Raw genomic sequence first — 20,217 nt, 5'->3', positions numbered from 1 at the left:
CCATGGCTTAAAAGAAAATAAACATAATTAAAAGGCTTGATCATATATTATGTGTTAAGTTCAAACTCTTATGAAATCAGGGTGATTAAACACTAAAGAATTAATCAGAATCAAAGTCTGTCAAATAGTGTTTTCTCTCTTAACACCTTGGTATTCCTTTAAAGTACAAAAAAAAGAATATTAAACCCATTTAAACCCCACTTTTATTCCATTTCTTTGTCTTCGCAGCAAAATAATTTCACAGAACTAGGCCTAATTATATTTCAGGGTCACCCAGTAGGATTCCTAATGTTTATTGCTCACTAAAAATATGCTGCAATCACAGTTTTAATTCCTTCATTATGCAGATCTAGACATAGTAGTCCTAGAAACTTTCTTATTAAATCTGCAGGAATCAAGATAGCTATCCCTAAAGTCAGTTCAGAGCTGAATAAATATTTTCATGATTTTGTTTTCTCAATGTTTTTTATGCAAAAAATTGATTCTTGAAGAGAAATAAAAAAAAAAAGATGAGATTTTAAAATGTGTTCAAACAACTGAGTAATAGACATTTAGTGAGCATTAATGGGAATGTGCATTTTTAAGTGTTTTTGAATACCCAGTCTGCAAACACAGTACCTATTTCTGTACAGATGGCAGGATTTTGCCACCAATGTCTTCTTATATCAGGCGTCCCCTAAAACAGTATCTCCAACCTTTTTCTCCCATGCTGCATAATCTTCAAATCATGGAATGATTTGGGTTGGAAGTGACCTTTAAGGCTCATCTAGTGCAATCCCTGTGCTACATGCAGGGACATTTTCAATTAGATCAGATTGCTCAGAGTCCTGTCCAACCTGCTCTTGGGTGTTCCGAGGGATGGAGCATCCACCCTCTCTCTGGACAACCTATGCCACTGTTTAACCACCCTCATAGTAAAAAACTTTTTCCTTGTATCCACTCTAAATCTACCCTCTTTTAGTTTAAACCACTGTCCCTTCTCGTATTGCACCAGGCCCTGCTAAAAAGTTTGTCCTCAGCTTTCTTGTAGACTCTCTTTAGGTACTGGAAGGTCTCCATGTAGCCTCCTCTTCTCCAAATGGAAGCCCAGCTCTCTCAGTCTGTCTACATAGGAGAGGTGATCCAGCCCTCTGAGCATTTTTGTGGCCTCCTCTGGACCCGCTCCAACAGTCCCGTGTCTTTCCTGTGCTGTGGAGAGGACGGCTGGACGCAGTAATCCAGGATTCACCTTTTCTCAGGCCAAAAGCAGAGAGATCTTCACTTAATGGACATTCAAGGGCGGGGTGAGCAGTGCAGGCACCGCCAGGGGCGATCCTGTGCGCACAGGGCCGGCAGGTGTCAGTGCAGCTCACAGGATCCATCGGGACAAGCTGCCTGTCGCACACTGGCAGGAGCTTATCCCTGTGTGCCTTCAGGAGGCACTGCTACACTACAAACACCTCCCAGGTGAATCCACGAGCTCCTTTCACATCAAGCGTTTCCTGCTGCCCCACACATACTCGATGCAAAAAATTATTCCCAGCTGTTGTGCAGGAGAACCCAACGGGCCCTGGGCTTTCCTGGACTATTTATGGAGTAAGATAATTGACTCATAGTCATATTTACATATCAACTACAGAAATCAGGTTTTTCCAAACCTGGTTTGAGTCAGGCCTTGACCAGCACTAAGGGTTGGGAGGGGGGCATTGCTCAGATTAGCCCTTGGCTATTGTGCTGTTACTTGTATACTCTGAATCCACTGATTCGGATGCAGTCGTTACATTTGCGATGGGCTGTTTATCTGGGAGGAATGTGGCCAAAAATAAGGCATCACTAGGGCAGCAAAAAGTAAGTTCAAGAAGTGTATTTGTCTATGGACAGTGGTAACACTTGTCCCCAGACTTTGATCTGCAGCTAACAAAACACACCCAAGCACACACATGCAACTCTCTGCAAACATTATGGGTAATTAAAAGCACTGTCAAAGGCTTTTTTCCATCCTTAAATTTGCCTTTATGAAATAGATGATAATTTGTTAGTTTTTAAGAGCTCTTCTTCAAACTCTATACTCCTATTTAATTTTCTTTTTATTGCAAATTTTAAAAATCCTTACACATTAAGTTAGCACTGAAACCTACATTTCTGTCTGAAAGTCAAAACTTTTATGTTGCCTGACCCATACAAATATTCAGTAACTAATCAGCCATTTCAAAGTGCCTGAACCACCCACCTCCTATCCCCAGTGAAACTTTTTCATTCTCTGCCTCTTTTCCTACATGACTTCCAGTCTCCTCCTCTCAGGCCCACAATTTCTGGTGGCTCAGGTCTGAACACATTTCCTCTGGAAATAGACTACAGTTACTCCTAAATCAGCCAGAAATATTCAGCAAAATCAGGAAGAGGTACTTCCTCTAGGGAATAACACTGCATGGTAAACTACTAAAACTCAGTTAATACTATCTGAATAGAAAAAATTATGCACACCTCTCCCCCTCCAGTACCTGTTACAATGGCACTGTAGCAGTTTGCCCACCCGGCAGGTAAGGCCTGTCTGCCTTTACAGAGTGTGCCAGCGAGAGCACACCTGCCCAGGACAAGGCAGAGGCAGGCTGACCTTGGCCGGCATCTCATCTCGCAAACTGCATGGGCAGAAACAAGGTGCCATTTCTACAGCACTCAAAAACAAACCTTGATTCAGCACAGGACGGATATAACACATGCCACAGCTGCTGCCCCAGAGGGCAAGGATTGTTCCTTGGTGCTGTCCAACGAAGAACATACTGATGTGGCTTCAGGTGTTTTCCAATGCATTCACCAACCTCAACGGTCACAGAAAGCTCCAAAATATTCAGAATATCTTAGGCAAGGCAAGTTACACACACAAGATAAGCATTTTATTTATTTATTATTTTTAGTATTTTTTTGTTTAATTCACAACAGAAAGGCAGTATACACAGGAACACTTAATTCCAAACAAATGAAACTAGTTCTTATCAACTTCATGGATTAAAAATAAAAATAATCACAGTAATCAATGACACAGTATAAACAAACACAGAAACACATTTAGGAAATTCAACCAAATGATAAAAAGTAGTTTCAAATTAAACTTTACCAAAAAAATTCATTACTACGCAAAGTAGTGCGTGTGTTCAGCATTATGCTTGCCCTAAAAGAAATACAAAAACTCACCTAACTTCCCACACCTAAACTTCCACATCATTGATAAATGACACCTTCTTTCCACTAGGTTCTGACTACAGCTACTCCTACTTACAAGAAAAATGCTATTACAGCTGAGGCTGGGGACAGGAGAGGTACACTAAAGAAAGAAGACTGGGCATAAAAATCACAGCGAGACATCCCAGCAACTTACTCTAATGATCATATCACATCTGTGTAACACACTTCTGAAAATCTGCATCAACAGTGGCAACAAGACATTTTCTGTATTTACAGGTATAGTATAATCCCGAAAATGCTTCCAATTATCTAGTTTCTCCTTGAGGCACTTTGAGAATCAGACCTTCAGAAAGAGAAATACTATGATGAGCTAGTCTCATTACAAGTTAAAAAAAACCCCACATATTCTTGCAAATAAATCTAATATTTGGAATTTAGGGTACCCAAATGATTTTTAAAAAGAAGAGACACTCAAACACTTACTTTTCCAACTGAAAGACAGCCAGAAGTTAGAATCAGAGTTAACTAACCCTTAAGTGTTAGTGCCTCTAGATGAAAATTATTACTTGGCACTACAATGAACATAGCCCACTTCAGCAAGTGCAGTCATCACTCAACATAAGTAATGTTGCACAGTACGACTTTGTGTTTTATCCTAAGAGCAAGCAGTATATCAAAGTATTGACAAGGCAAACTTTTTTAAGTACAAAAAACATGGAATTCTGCAATATAAAGAAACAGTGCAATATAAAGAAAACAGTTAGTCACTAACTGTTAAAAAAACCCTCTATTTAATCAATACATTAACATAAAATTTCTGATACTTTAGATAGTATTTAAGAAATTTTACCTTACACATTTTCTGATTTATTACTAATGGGCATTTTTTACTTGTACACTGAAAATATTTGCATGCTTTCTTTACGTAAAATTCATCAGCAGAGAAAACCTTGTAAAGATCAGTTCGCATTGTCTTACTTCTTATTTATTTGACTTTCCCGGACACATCTCTTTCCCTTAAAAAAAATTAGATTCCACTTTCCAGATAGAGCTTTCAGGTTTTCATATTAGTTAAATACATTGTGATATGGGGGGGGGGGAGGGGGAGCAGGGAGTTGTGTATTCTTAGATCTCATTATAGAGATGCATTAGATGTGTTGTCTTTCATTAGGGTTGCATTCATTTTCTCATTGAAATTCAAACAATCACAATACAAAGAAAACACCTCATACTTTGGGCCTCTTCATGCTTTATCTTTGTCCAAACAACTGAGGAAGGAAGTGAGGGGGAAAATAAATAATCAGAAAAACAGCTGACAAATTCTTACCATTTCAGAATGGATATTGAAAAAAAACCCCTCTTCTTAGACATATACAGTATACCATCACTTTTCAGTTCTGAAATATCCTCCTCCTACATAGAAGAAAAAAAGCAAAGGCTCCCAATGTTTCCCTTTAAGGTAAAAACAGTATTCTGACTTGACTAAGTGCTCAGAGAAAACTTCCTCTCCTCATTCTGACAGATGAGGAGGAGGATGAAGGAGAGAGATCAGTGGAACACATCCTCAGCAGAGTGAATGACCCCAACTGTGATGCAACTCAGATACCAAGAGAACCTTAAGATGGGTCAATAGCATCTGTACATCAAGAGTTAACTGACAACAACTTAATTCACGTTCCTCCCATAAATGGGGATCCAGGTTTCTGGATTATTATTAGTAAACATTCTCCTAATGAGACAAACTATTCTTACATGGAAACTTCGGAATCAGAAACAAAGAGAAGGATATGTTTCGCATCTTTGTTTTCTGAACATTCAAAATAAGGAGGAGACACCACCACTGTAAATCAGATGTTAATGCAAATAAAGTTTTACACACAGACACACAAGAACTGCAAGAACATTCCAACAGAAAGGTTTGTCAAAGACGCGATTGTCTAAATATAACAAGAGATCTTAGAGGAGGAAAAATATATACCAAGAGCAGTATCTGTATTCTTTTTTGCATTGAAGTAGTGCTTTCCTAACTGCAGTCTATTCATTATTTAACTAATTCTTTTGACAGTATCTTCACACACTTTGCAGACTGCAGAACATCTGAATCACAAGTCTCAGACAGTGCTTCTGCTTGCAGATTTACTCTGTATTATGTCAACTTTTTCTTATCATCATAATGCTGAAAAAATCCCAGTGTCTTCACAGTATTGTCCATCCTTTGCAGGTTATTTTTTCTTTCAGTGTTGTGTGAACTCAGATCCCTTGTTAATGATACTCCAGCAGTCACTCTACTAGACTTCCTTAGCTTAAACTATTATAGTTTCAAGTATTATAGTCCTGTGCTTCAGACAGTTTTTCTCTTCTTTGCCTAACTTCTGTCAGCAAAATCAGAATTTTCATCGTAATTATAATCTGGTTCACAAAGGGAAGCACAGTAACTAGAATCTGGACACTCAGGCTGCCGATCTGTTTCTTCTGATTTAAGACTGCCAACCGGAATGGGGCAGCACCTACTCTGAGAGCAGACTGCATGGCCAGCAGCAATTAAGACATCAGCTAGACTGCTGTCATCGTACAGAACATCCACCTCTAATTTCATTTCAGAGCCATAGTGGATGAAATGAAATATCAGAAACGGTTTAAGAAGAAGCTTCTGAAACAGAAGTATAGCTTCATCACTCCAGTGTTCCCCTTTGGCAGGAACTGCATCATGCAAAGAGCAAGACTGTGCCAAGCGTGGCAAGTAAAACAGACTTTCTGGAATAACTTTAAGTTTATGGATTTCAGAGTAAGGAATGCTCTTCAGAAAGCCATAATCAATAAATGTAAGAACAACAGACTGACTTGTTACTTCACTAATTTCTGCCCTGTACCACTCTGCTTTCAGTCCAAATTTGATCAAGCAGCTGGCACCAGGGGCCACATGTTCTTTTGGGAGAGCTGGCAAGTTGTCAGGAACATCAGAGAGCAGCAAGGACAACTTTCGCATGCAATCAAAGAAGACTTCAAACTGGACGCTGAAGTTTGAAGGATCAGTAACTGCAGTTGCAAACCCCGGATACGTTCTGCCACTTCGCAGCAGCATCCACATGACTGAATTTATCCTGAATGACATACCAAGTTCTTTACAGTTTGTACTTCTGGATTTTTCTGGTCCAACAATTGTCTGACAATGGCTTAAGAACTGGTTCAAATACTCCTGAAACATAACTTCCCCTATTAAAATATCTACTTCCCAGATACCAGAGGATTTCAAAAACCTCAAAAACAAGATCCTTATTTCAGAATCCAGGAGTGCATTTAATACATGGTCAAACTGAATTTTCTTCAGGTTTTTAAACCAAATCCATTTACAAAACACAGCTTGTTTAGGAACATTTTTAATCTCATCACTGAGCACCTTTGCATTATTTAAGGCCACCATTTCGCATGTGCCATAATCCATGAAAAAAACTAGCATTAACTTCTCCCTGACAAATTTCTCTATCACTTTCGATCGATACCACCTAAAGTTCTTTTCAGACTGTGTCATGCATTCCAGTCCTTTTTCAATGTCATCCATTCTAAGCAAATCACTTCTTTGTGCTTCTTTGTCAAGCATTACATTTAACTCATGCAGTATTTGCAAATTTGTAACTAACTGTACATAAAATTCTCCAGTCTCTGACATATTAACCACTTCTGCTGCTTCTACTTGTCCAAAATTTATAACTTGATGAAGGATACTTATGGGGGTTTGGGAAGTATTTTTCATCCTAACAGCCTCAGTTTTACTTTGACCATCTAAACCATTCCCAGACCTTTTATCTTGAGGATTACCATTTTGGTTTGGCCTACTGTCACAATGACATATTTGTGCGTTTTGCCACCCTGCCTCGTCTATTTCCTGCAGAAGGTCATTAGACACAGACTTTCCATCACAAATTACATCTACTTCCCATTGCCCTCCATGCTGCTGTAAGAACTTGCAAGTAACTAGCTCATTACTTAATTTTCTTGCTAAATAAGCAGCACTTTCCTTAGTCCAGCTTTCACCGGGAACACTTTTTACACTGCTAAGAAAACAATGAACACTAAATCTTGGCAGAGTTAAGAACTCTTCTGGAATCCTGCAGATGTTTGATGAACTTACAACTGCAGCATTACCATAGTCAATAAACTCTACCTCAAAGGAGTTTCCTGATTTCAGAGTTTTAATAACTGCTCTATAGTAAAAACAATCAGCCTCATGCTCTGCAACTATGAGATCTCCTACCATGAGTTCATCTAAGCAATTTTCAAGACTCCTATTTTCCAAGTTTCCATTTAAATCATTTGCTAATTTTATTATTAAGTTTTCATCCTCTGCAAGATGAACATAGAAACTTGATAGACTATTCATATGAGAAATATAAACTGCTACTTCGGTATTCATCTGTATATCACGTTGAGGAAGACTGATTAATGTAGGTGTATTTTTATTACTCCTTTCCTGCTGACCTGTACAATGTAGTTTTTCATTATGAGATTCAGAGAGAACATTTACAGTTATTTCCTTTGAAGTTAAAGCAGAATAAGAGAGTGAGTGAGAAGCGGGTTCTCCAGTCAGAGGTTTTCTGTTCTCCGGAACAGCACTGAAAGTATTTCTAAAGCCTGGCTCTTCGCTGTTCTGTAAAGTTTGCTGTTTTAAGGATCCACTACACAATTTTGATGTGCTACATGCAGTTTGCTCTTCATCTCCAAAATTCTCTCCAGTATCTGTCTGGTCATCATATACTTGGCAATTCACTTTGGTTTCCAATTTAAGTATTTCAGGATTTTTAACACTTACTTTATTAATTTCTTTGCCATCTTCTATGTGACATCTCACTCTTCCATAACTTCTAAATTGTCCCATACAGCTTTTCTGTGCCCGCTCTTCTGACATTTTTTCTTTAAGTTTTTGACTTACTTTGAGCTGACCATCATACAACTCCACAACAATCTTTCCATCTGATTCTCTGGATAAAATTACAGCCTTCAGCAGTTTACCAAGAAATCTTTCCTCAAACCATCTAGTAATGCTTGCTGGAATTTTTTTCCCCCTAAAATCTGACAGACAGCATTTAATAGCTTGCATAGGTGTGAATATTAGGTCAGTCGCAGAGTCTGGAATGGGCATCAACTGGTCTCTCTCCACCACACTCTTATTTCCAAAATCCACATAGTGAGCCCATACATAGGATGTCGCTTCCACAGGAAAAGCCAAAGCTCTGTAAAAGAGACCATCTTCAAAATATCTGGCTATACATAATCGTGTATTGCTGGTATCATACTTTGCATTATTTAACGTTTTACTTAGGTCACTAATTCTCTTCATCAATGCCTCCACAGTTTCAGTGTTTCGATTAAGCTGACAGTAGAATTTTGAAGGATTATTTATGTGAGTTATATAAATCTCCTCCTCACTTCCAACTTTTATATTAAAAGATGAGTAGCAAAAACTGTACAGAGAACCCAAAGGTGCAAGGTTTCTCAGTCCAACATACTCAGACTGAATGAGACCACGTTCTCTGAGGAATTCCTCTGCACTAGTAAGTGGAGTCTGTAAGTCAACAACATTGCATAAACAGTTGGGGCTCACGAGAACAAGAGCATAAATGACACAAGTCAGTGGTCCTCTAGAAGAAACAAAGTCTTCAAATTGTCTGTGCATTTCTTCAGACCAAGTGAGTGAGTCAGTCTGTAAGGGTACATTTTTAAGTCCACATCGAAATGCCTGACTTTCCAGAGTCAGGAAATCTGGAAGAACAGCCTGAAGATCTTTAAGTAAAACTCTTTCTCGATAACCATAGTCTACAAAAACCACATCAACTTCATCTCTAGATACCTGCTGCACAACAGTTGCTCTGTACCACTTCCCATCCTTGGGACATTTAACAACGCAGGCAACCTGTCCAGTTTTGTAAGGACTGGTATGATCTTCATAGTAAGTTTGAATTTGTCCCATTAAGTTACTTAGCTCTGGCAGTTTGCGTTGCAACTGACATGAAAAATCTGATGGGGAAAAAATGCAAGAACACACTACTTCAAAAACATCTCCTGGTTTAAACACAAACTCTTTATAGAACAGTTTTTCCTCACATACCGATTTATGCATTTTAGAGACAGCACCTTCTCCAAAACAGGATGGCACAACAGATTTTCTAGGCATTGGAGACACACTTAATGATTTTTCCGTCTGAAGTACGTTTCCATTTCCAGATATCTTACTTTTATGAATATTACCAGTGCTCTCTGCATTGATTTTTGATTTTTTACAGTTGTGCCTTTTTTGTGCTGACCTTGGAACAGAATGTGGTGGCTTTTCCCGGTATTCAGCATATCCAGCTTGAACCATACACGCAGCAACACTTCCTTGCTGCAAACCAATACAACAGTGCACATTAACAATGTACTTATTGTTTTGCTTTCCAATGACATGAAGTAGCAGTAGTTTGTTCAGCACTACACTTCTAAAGAAATCAGTTTCTTTTTTAACCCACACACCATCAACAGGAAACGTGCAAGCAAGGGAACAACCTATAGCTAAAGCTGGTAAATCAGAAAACTGAGGAAGCAATATTTTCACGTGGTGACAGGGTACCGTATCTGTATTTCCAAAATCCAAAAAATAAACAGTAATGTTTGCATGAAGCACTTTTATGACAACAGCCCGGTAATAACACCCATCTCTGCTATACTGGGCACAGCACAGCAACCCCGGTTCTGGCTTTTTAAGGACCATTTCATCAGCTCCACACTGACTGTATGTGTGGCCAATATTTGTCATCAAGGCCTGAAACTCATTCCGGTACCTACAAGTTTGAATCCAAAAGTCAGATGGATTTATGATATGTACCACAAAAGCTTGACAGAAAGAATTCAGTTGCATCTCTTCTCTTTTGCAGTGGTTGGAGAAAGAAATATCCTGTTCAGGTAAGCAGGTTTTTGTATCTTTATTTCCAGTAACATTCTTAAATGAATTGTATCTCTCAGGACACGGTTTGTAGTTTACAGCAATACTTGTGAGTTTTGTTTCCAAGAGCGAGACACATGATGCAGCTACCTCATTCAAGTTTTCAGGATGCTTAGCATTAATTCCGAGATCTTGTTTTTGCAGCGTAATATAATACAAGTGTTTCGTGTTATTGTATAAATCAACATGGGCACACACAGAAGTTTGTCCTATCAAGGCTTGCATAAGGTCTTTCAGTTGAAATTTTATTACTGTTTCATCCTGACTACCGAAACAAGACAGTGCACATGGAAACGAAATCATTGGTAATGTTATGAACTCAGCTCTAAGTTTCTGAACACAACTAGGTGGCACAGCTTCAGTAACACCAAAATCCATAAACCAGACTTCCACGTGGTCAGAGAGAACTTGTTTTATCACTCCTCTATGCCACTGCCCATTTTGCCTCTTGGCAGCACAAAGTAGCCCTAAACTACCACAAGATATAGTATTTTCTCCAACAAGAGCTTCATAGTACAAATGCATAGCTCCAGTCAAATCTTCCAGCTGTTTCTGCCACTTCTGTATCTGACAATAAAATTTATTTGGGCTCACTGCACCAGTTATTTTTACATTTTCTTTACTGCCAACAGGTAGACATGGAAAGAGTTCATCTGGAACATGCCAGAAATTTGTTGGTTTCTCAGAATTATTTAAGGTAAACAACTCCCTGACTGGATACTTCTGTTTCAATAGCTCTGGCATTCTATTACAAAGTACTCCTTGGGGCAACACTCTTAAAGTTTCTACAATAAGACAAAATGAATCTCCATCAATAAATTTACCTAACTTCAATTCAAGAACGTCAGTAATAATCTTTGGCACTTCTAGAATAAACACCTGGTGTGGTACAACAGCCTTCACGTGTCCTGTAATCTGTAATCCCACTAGAGATGAAAAATAGTTCATGGCGTTTGGACTCCATTTGTCTCCAAGAGGAAGTATGCTTGCAAAAACACCCAAAACCACCTTTGGAGGCAGTTCAAACAATTCATCACAAGCAGCAGCAACATGTGTTTCCTCAACTGCCAACACATATCCAGCGTCTATAAGAAAAGCCTCATAGATAGTCCCTTTCTTTCCCAGAACTCTTCCTCTATGCCATTCTCCTTCTGTATCTTCCACCAAACAAGATCCACCAGGGCAAACATCCTCTTTCACTTTGAACACACGCTGTATTTCGTTCTGCAGTATGTAATAGTCAGGCTCACACCCTGTGTTGTATTGAGCATGGAACATTATAACCAAGCACTCAGGATGGCATTCTACGTGATTTATCTCCAATTTCATATCTCCTGGGTCTGGTAAAGGAGTCAGAGATTCCATCCTGTCTGCAAAGAAAAGAAGTATGATCATCCTGATAATTTTCCATATTTTTTTCTTTGCAACTAATTCCTTACATGACATTTGTTTTCAAAATCTTATAATAGCATATTTTTAAAATTCTGGTTAAAATGTATGCTAAACATTTTAGAATGTCATGTTTTATGCAACTGGGATACACTTGACACAATTCCCCTTGAAAGACGTGCTCAGATAACATGAAGAAAGTACATCTGGATTCACTCTTGTGGCTACAGGCTAATTCTATCACTTGAGATTAACTTCTAACCAAAAGGTTGCTCCCAGAATAACAGAGACAATTTAAGATTATATCAGAAAACTAGGGGGACAACGGAGGTAATGGACATGCAGGAATGAGGAATCTGGTAGGACAGACAAGCAGGAAGACTGTATTTTTTCTCAAAGAAAGGTTTGTCTGCTCAAAGAAAAAAAAGAGTGGAAAGCAGTTCCTGTCATTTATGTAATGTCTGCTCATCTCACAACTGCTACTTACATCCAGTAAATTTAATTGCAAATCTCTCCAAAGGAGATGCCATTCAGTGTTTCATTGCACTGAAACTGCAGTTACAAAGAGACTTTACCTGTAAAAGTACTTTCAGTCTGTTTCTTTCTTTTTAGCATGTCAATGACCAAGGACTCATCTCTCACTCACCCTGCTTTTTCTGTCTAAATCATTTCTTCAAATCACTGACATTTTATAACTCTGTGCTTTACTGTTTACATACTCTGGCTCTCTCTATACTATCACTTACAGCAATAGTATATTTTAAACTCTCATAATTACAAGAACATACTAAGCACATCATCATGTGCAACACTTCTTCACTTTCCATCAAGTAACAATTGTGCCAGCTGTGTTTTGTACTGTCTCAACATTCCAATTCTGACACTTTAAGTATCTTCAAAACCTTCAGGTATTTTTCCGATCTTCATCTATAATCTGGTCTTTAAACTCAGTTTCCAGTTCAATTCACAAGTCAATGACTCAATGGATCTGTGATTTCACATTGTCTAAAAATGCTGTCCATGACCATAATTTCAAGCAATTCCCTTAAATAAGCCTCTAACAAAGTAATTAGAGGTAGACAACAACAAATGCAAAAACAGTGGATAAACACACAAGGAGAGACTGGACAATAATCTTGATTTATGAATTTTTATGTAAAGCTGAAAGTTAAACTTTCAGTTTCAATAAAAAGTTATTAGGGCAAGATCTTCCTCGGCCTGCAAAAAATCTTCAGTGGAACTGCCATGAGAGTTTTCATCATAAGCATACACAAAGTGACTACCCAAGCTCTCCTCAGAACAAATATTGATTCCTATCTTTTTACTTCCACAAAAATAATAAAAAAACCCCTAATAAATAAATGAGAACTCCTACTATAAAGCAGGAGGGCAGAAGAACAAAGAATACATCACATCTAAAACCAACAAAAAAAACCCCTAAAAAATCTAAAACCACTAGCCACCAAAAAAACCCCTCACAGCAAAAGCAGTACCAAACCCAGATCTGCCAAATACATGCTCCAACAAGGCCCTTTTCTATCACTTTTCCCTGTAACAGAAAGCTAAATTCTGGGGGGGGGGTTAATGAAAGAAAACAGCCTTCAGGGAAGAGTTCTCTCTGCCAGGAATAAAGACCTGATCACTACACAGAATCAAACTTTTGAAGGGGCATTACTGATGTTCTGGGGCCTTTTTTCTCTCCTTCACCAAAACAAAGCCCTGCCTCCATAAATACATAACAAATTAAAACAATTTGGCATCGATATTTGCTTGCCTGTTACTACAGTCCAAATAACAGCAGCACACTGATACAGTCACATTTCTATAGTTTACAAAAAAAATCTTTTGCTATTTACTTACCTTTCCACTACTTAAGGCTTACTCACTCAGAAGACACCTTCTAAAGGAAAAGCATCCCATTATTAACAACTCTGCATCTCTCTACAAAGAAAGATGGTAGACAAATCATTAGGATGGTAGAAAAATCATCAGAGAATCGTAAGTAAACTAAATTCCTTTACTACTTCTCTTATCAAAAGCAGTACTGAGGATGAAGTCTTGGGGGTGTTTGTTCACAAGAAGCTCAACATGAGCCAGCACTCTGTGTTTGCAGCCCAGAAAGCCAAACATATCCTGGGTTGCCTCAAAAGCACCACGGGGGGCAGGCAAAGAGATTCTCCCCCTCCGCCCCTCCCTACTGAGACCCCACCTGCAGTGCTGCATCCAGCTCTGGGGTTCTCAGCAAAGGAAAGATGGGGACATGTTAGAGAGGATCTAGAGGAGGCCACAAAGATGAACAGAGGGCTGGAGCACCTTTTCCATGGAGACAGGCTGTGGGAGCTAGGGCTGTTCAGCATGGAAAAGGGAATGCTCCAGAGAGACCTTACAGCACCTTCAAGTACCTAAAGGGGCTACAAAAGAGCTGGAGAGGGACTTTTACAATGGCATAGAGCAATAGGACAAGGGGGAAGGGCTCCCAATTGAAAGAGAGCAGTTTTAGATTAGGTATTAGGAAGAAATTCTTTACACTGAGGGTGCCCAGAGAATTTGTTGATGCCCCGCCCCTGAAGTGTTTAAGGCCAGCCTGGACGGGCTCTGATCAACCTGGTCTAAGGAAAGGTGTTCCTGCCCATGGCAGGGGGTTGGAAATGGATGATCTTTAAGGTCCCTCCCACCCAAACCATTCTGTGATTCTCTAAATCCGCCTCCTGCCCAACAAACACACCTTGTAAGAGTTCCTCACACCTAGCTTAACTATAACCTTAAAAATCACACAAAAAAAAAATTACAAAACTGAATCCACCTTCCTAAAAGCACGGTCTGACCACTCTTTTTCCACTGCAAAAACCACCTCAGTCAGAGAAATACAACAATACGACCTACTTTCTAAGCACGAGCGGCCACTCATTTACTTTTGCTTGCAACGCTTTAGCCACCAAAATGCACGCTGTATAACGCACCACCTACCATACAGGCAACACATGGCACAACAAAAAGGGCTTTTAAGTGCAACCAAGTGCAGGACTTGAGGGACATGTTCCGAAGCAGTCGCTCTGCCCGGGGCTGTCTGACGCCGCGCCCACCTGAGAGGAGCCGGCACGGAGTCAGGCGCGGCCCCGCACCGCGCGGACGCTGCCACCGCCAGGCGAGACCCGAGAGGGAAGACCAGCACCCCTCAGCAACTGCCGCGGCTTCCTCACCGCTCACGGACGAGACAGCACCGTGCGAGAGCCAGAGGCGCCAGCACAGGACCACAACACCACAGCCCCACCACCTCCCACACCCCACGGCCAAGATGGCGGCGCGGCGGGCACACGCTGCCCGGGAACGCGCGTGCGCCGCGGCACCGCTCGCGCCCTTCGCGCCGCTCGTGAGGAGGATGGGGCGGGAGGGGAGGACCGCGGTTCGAGTCCCGCCTTTCTGCGTAGGGTCGTTGGCTTTTCCGTATAAAGTCGTGCCTTCTTCTATTGTTTGTTTCTGGGTTTTGTTTGTTTAGTTATTATTTTCCCGTTGCGTTTTCACGTTGCAATTACCATTTATAAGGTGTTCCCTAAAGTTTGAGTAAAGTGCCTGTGGGTTTATGAGTCTCCCGTAGCTGCCTCAGGTGACTTGAGAGCTCCTATTCTTTCCCATTGGCGGAAAGAAGTTCTCCAGGCTGTGAAAAGTACATCTTAACAGGCTGCAAAGTGCTCCCGCCTCACTTGCTTTTGAGTGCATGTCTGGCCTTTTTTTTTTTTTTTTTTTTTTGTGGGGGGGAGGGGGGTTGAGGCAGTCTTGAATTGTTTGGATTTGTGGTGGTTTTGTTTGGTTTGTTTTTTTGTTTTTTTACAAAGAATATAAGCTTAAGCGGTCACAGTAAGAAAACTTAATTTGCTGTGTCCTACAAGTATTAACATGGTGGTGTGTCTATAATTGATTGCACTCTTTAGAAAAGAGTTCGCCTCTGTATAATAATTTCTAAGGGTTTACCTTCAGTTTTTACCCTTTCCCCCCCCACCCCACCGCTGGTCAGGATTGTGGCACCACAGTTCCCCTTTGCAAAGCTAAGAGAGAAAAGCTGGCTTTGCAATACTTGGAGATGTAGTAATTTCCAAATACAGCTAATATGTTAAAGTCTGTATAATATACATTTAAAGTGGTATTGGAGCTACTTGGATTAACCCTGAAATTTACAGGAGCTCTTAATTTGATTTTGCAGGTAAGTGGTCATGTTTATCATGGTCAAGTATTTATAAGAGCTACTCAGAAAAAGGTTATACAGATCTATCACTGATTGAACTTCAACTGTGTGTTTATGGATAAAATGCCTAGTTTATTCTTGCATTCTTATGTTGGTCAACAGAATTCCACTACTGGAAAACTCCAGTTTCTAATTTCTAATTACTTTGAGTTTTTTCTGCTCTGTTTACTTCTTTAACAGAAAGTAACATTGTACAGACTAATTCTGAACAGTAAAGTTGTTTATTTTCCTAATGTAACACACTAATGTCCTGTGCACTCCCCTCTGTACCCCAGACTTTCCATTTTGGACTCAGCCCACATCAGCTTTTTTTTTTTGTTTCCTTTTTTTGTTTTTGTTTTTGTCCCCCTAGGTAACAGCAGCACACTTCAGGGTTTGAATGTATGTACTTTTCTTTGGGCAGCTCCTCTGGAAGGCCTTCCCACAGAAAGCATCTTAGCCTCAGCAGGTACCTCTCTACAGAAGGTGCAGACTTCAGGAAGCTTCTCTAGTCTTACAAGTAAATGGGTTTGTAGCATTTCCATTCTGGGATGGCAAGTAATTTATCACCTTAGTGTATGCCACACATTTATTTATTTTTTAAGAGAACTGTTTACTTGAGATGCTGTGTTCTGTGTACTGGTTGGGCTTAAGTGGGCTGTCTTTTAAGACTATTCCAAATTTACATTTCCTTGAGTACACATCTTATTGCAAGAAAACTATTCTAAAGAGATGGACGTGCAGTGTATCTAAAGACTTTGGAGAACCTTGCCAAACATCTGAGCATACTTATGTCGCTTTGAATAAAAAAGATAGAATACCAGTGTTTTTAGCATAGCAGTAGGCTGATAAAAACTGTGCAATACTGATATTTTCTGTTCTCTAAGGTGCTTTGAAGCTCCGACTGAATTTATCTCTGTAATTTTACTTGATGTTAGATGATAATTAACAAACTCTAGTAAGGTTATATTTCATTGACAGAAGTAAAATACAGTTGAAAAAGAATTTTGTTGTGTGAGGCTTTGCTCTTAACAAATCTTGACTAAGACAAAACCCCAAAAGTGAAACTCAAGTTTTTCTTCGTATGAAACTACTGAACAAGGAACACACTTCATGTGTTCCAAGATATGTCCACTCAGGTATGCTTTCTCATCAGGAACATTTTCCTATGACTCTTGTAAATGCTTTAAAATAGTTAATGAAAACCTAAAATTAAAATAGCCTTCTGTGCTCATGGGATGAACAGTCTGTTTATACCCATTTTTATTCTGCAGGAAATGGTGGGCTGTGAAACTCTGTGTAGAGGAATGAGTACTCATTTTCCTTACAGATTCAAGCGTAGTATAAGGAAAATAAAAGCTTTCTTCTGGAGTTTAACAGAAGATCATAAGTGAAGCTCTGCTGCCAGCTGCCTGCCAGTAGGTAGAACATAGCACTGTTTGAGTAAACTTGTTGAACTCAGATAATGAATATCTAATCACAGTTTTAGCTAACTTCCAGCACTTAAGAAGACTGGTTTTGAGTGGAGGAAACATAAGACAATGTTATCCTTTTTTGTCAAAACTGAGGGGCATACTGAAAAATATTACCCAAAGGATGTCTTTTGGATGACATGGGCGTTCATCTTGCAGTCTAAACACCAAAAGTAGTCTACAGCCTTCTTAGGTTATTCTCAGTAGTTAGTAATTATGTATTTGAGCAGTAGAAAAATTACAAGACAACACTGCAATCTGTAAGATACCATATAAAGGAGGAGAGGAATCGTCAGCATCTTCTCTTCTGTTTGAGTTTTAAAATAAAAGTGTCTTGCTGAATTCATTGTGGGGAAAAAGACAGTTAACTACCTACCTCCAAGGAAGGGAAGAGGATAAGAGTATCTCCCCAGTGTAGAAACAGAAAAGGGTTTAAGTCTTGATCTTCTCCTTAATGTTTCCTTTCTGGGTGACTAAATAGCTGAACGCTCATGGTGCTGGTTCTATGCTTTGTATGCTGACTGGAATGAATCCCAGTCTGCAGCACCTGACATTCACAATGAATTATGTAATGATCATAGCTGCTTTGATACCACATGGGGAGAGAAGGAGAATTAAGCAACAGATATCCTGCTTTTGATCCCAACAACTATTCTGACATCTGTCCTCAGTTTTGCTAAGATTGTTTCTGAATATTAATATCATAAAACTGTTTCTAAAATAGATAACTATTACACTTCTTCACTTTTAAGAAGGAGGCCTGTCATAACAAAGTACATTTAAACTGTCTTCTATGGGTTTTGGTTAGTTCATGATGTGCTGAAGTTTATGGGAGAGGAAATTGCACTCTGTGGCTTAGTTCCATCTCTCTCAGCTTGATTATTGTGCAAACCTGCAAATATATCAGTGATATCTGATTATCAGAAACATTTTTTATTGTATGTAATCAACTGCTTTTTGAAAATACACTGCAGCATTCCTTGTTGTAGCATTTTTGTTTGTGTTTTAAATAAATAGCTTTAAAAGGGAAGATGTAGGTAACACAGAGATCTGAGTGAGTGGTGACAGCAGAAATACAGAACATTTCAGAGTTCTGAAAATAAAGAGTAAAAGCACCTCTGCCTAAGATAAATCTCACATAAATGGATTTTTTTTTCCCAGGTCAGCTCAAGTTTATTGTTTAAACAATGGCACTTACAATTAGAAATATGTGATAAAAAAATAATCATATTGTTCTGTTAAGTTTTCCTGAAAAAATCAATGTCTCTTCTGAAACTTTGATACTACAAGATCGATATAAAACTTTTTCTTTTTTTACTGAAGTCAGTCCAAAAAGTTTGCTGGTTTTTTTAGTAGTCAACAAACTTGAAAAATAACGGGACTCAAAAGTGTCATTTCAAAACAAAAGTTTGTGCCCGTTTTCCTGTTTTGTTTTTCAGAGTGTGTCCTCGATGTGTTTTTTCTTGGTTTGTGTTTCTGTTAAGCTGGGCGATAGCCACGAGGTGGCAGAAGCAGCCACGAGTTTAGCAGGATGCTCGGAAATACACTTGTGTTACTTCAGTAGAAGGAAGGAGCACAGGAGCGTTCAATTCAGTGTGATCCATAATGAAGTATGAGGGTGCATGTGCTGTAGAGTTTCACCAGAACGGTTGTCACATTTATCACACCTTTTGAAGCTACTTTAAATGTTTTCAGGTAATCTAAAGTAACTCTAAAGTATTTTCAATCTATTTACAGTACCTATTTACTCAATACACAGTCAAAATTTCATTTCAAATATTTTACTAAATCATATGTCAATTTTACCACCTCTAGATTTTTTTTTTTAAACTATGTTAATATCATCACTTATATGAAATTAGTCATTTACCTAGCTGCTTACATATAAGAAAGCAGAGGGAAGAAACAGCTTTTACAAAATTCAGTAGTAGATGATAAAATTATAGAATGGTTGGGGCTAAAAGGGACCTTAAAGGTCATCAAGCTTCACCCTCCTGCCGTGGACAGGGATGCTTTCCATATTGTTGCTTTTTGAAATACCAGTTGCAACATTTCAATGACAATTAGTGTCAGAGCAGAGAGATTTTTCCCATTGCGTCAGAAGACAAATAGATGAGTTTTACCATATGGGTTAGACCATACCAGTACAGCTGTGCAGAGCCATTTTTAGTGGTGAGACTGAGTTTCTCTGCTGTGCAATTTGTAAGGGTGGAGTCACATCACTATGTCATCTTAACTACCATTTGGGCCCAGAATGCAGAGTTGTGCATAAGACCCTGCACTACAGTTTTACTCTGGTACCTGGATCTGCTGTAGGGGATGAAAGACTGTCAGGGACCATTTACATTGGGAATTCCTGAGTAGATCTGCAAAGTTAAATGATTAGTGCTGGTGACCCAATATCCAAGTCAGCGGATGTTAAGGGAGGGAGGATTAGTTAAGACTAGCTCTAGGATAGTCACATGGGCTGGATGTATTCTAGCATTTGAAAAGCATTTCTGAGTTAGTTTCATTCCAAAGAATTTGTTTACCTGCTGGGGAATAGGTCTACCCTGCTAACTAAAGCTGGGTAAGTGGGAACGGTAGGGTGATTCAGCTCCTGTTCTTAACTAAAACTAATGTAAAAGCACTCCAGAGGAAAGTTAGAGTTAGGCACTCCATGGGTAAATTCTCATTTCTTCAGCATGGTGGTGCAGGAGTAGGGCTAATAGGAGATTGAGTGGCCATACAGGAAAAGTATTAACCATCTTCAGAATAGAACTATAATAATTTCAGTTACTTAAATCCAAATAGTTCTGTTTTGCGTACAGTTACTATATTTCTAAAGATCTGCACATCAAAAATCTGATGGTTGGTTTGTTGATTGAAGTTTTTTTTAATTCTGACAGTTTATCCTGAGGGGGGAAAGGAATATGCATATGCAGTGGCAATTTTGTCATTTGAAATATTGAATATTTCAATTCAATGTGAAACAATCAGTGGAAAAAACTGTGTCATGTAGC

General features: G+C 39.2%; 1 protein-coding gene across 4 annotated transcripts; it reads right to left on the bottom strand.

The window, feature by feature from the left end:
• Window positions 1–2,864: 2,864 nt before the first annotated feature.
• Window positions 2,865–14,830, bottom strand: TDRD15 (tudor domain containing 15). 4 transcript variants are annotated; one of them, XM_032683355.1, is made up of 3 exons: window positions 14,608–14,830; window positions 13,385–13,465; window positions 2,865–11,505 (listed from the first exon to the last, which is right to left on the bottom strand). In XM_032683355.1, exon 3 carries the CDS (start codon window positions 11,498–11,500, stop codon window positions 5,528–5,530), a length of 5,973 nt encoding a protein of 1,990 aa, XP_032539246.1. In that variant the 5' UTR covers window positions 11,501–11,505; window positions 13,385–13,465; window positions 14,608–14,830; the 3' UTR covers window positions 2,865–5,527. The 4 variants fall into 4 exon arrangements, with proteins under 4 accessions (XP_032539246.1, XP_032539248.1, XP_032539249.1 ...); XM_032683357.1 differs by lacking the exon at window positions 14,608–14,830 and adding an exon at window positions 14,492–14,597; XM_032683358.1 differs by lacking the exon at window positions 14,608–14,830 and adding an exon at window positions 14,485–14,568.
• Between the last annotated feature and the right edge of the window lie 5,387 nt (window positions 14,831–20,217).

Source organism: Chiroxiphia lanceolata, chromosome 3 (assembly GCF_009829145.1).
Source record: "Chiroxiphia lanceolata isolate bChiLan1 chromosome 3, bChiLan1.pri, whole genome shotgun sequence".
Lineage (NCBI taxonomy): Eukaryota > Metazoa > Chordata > Aves > Passeriformes > Pipridae > Chiroxiphia > Chiroxiphia lanceolata.
This window is presented reverse-complemented; position numbering and strand designations above follow the sequence as displayed.

Coding starts and splice junctions, on each gene's coding strand:
- TDRD15 (XM_032683355.1), bottom strand. CDS start 11,500: ATGGAATCTCTGACTCCTTTACCAGACCCAGGAGATATGAAATTGGAG.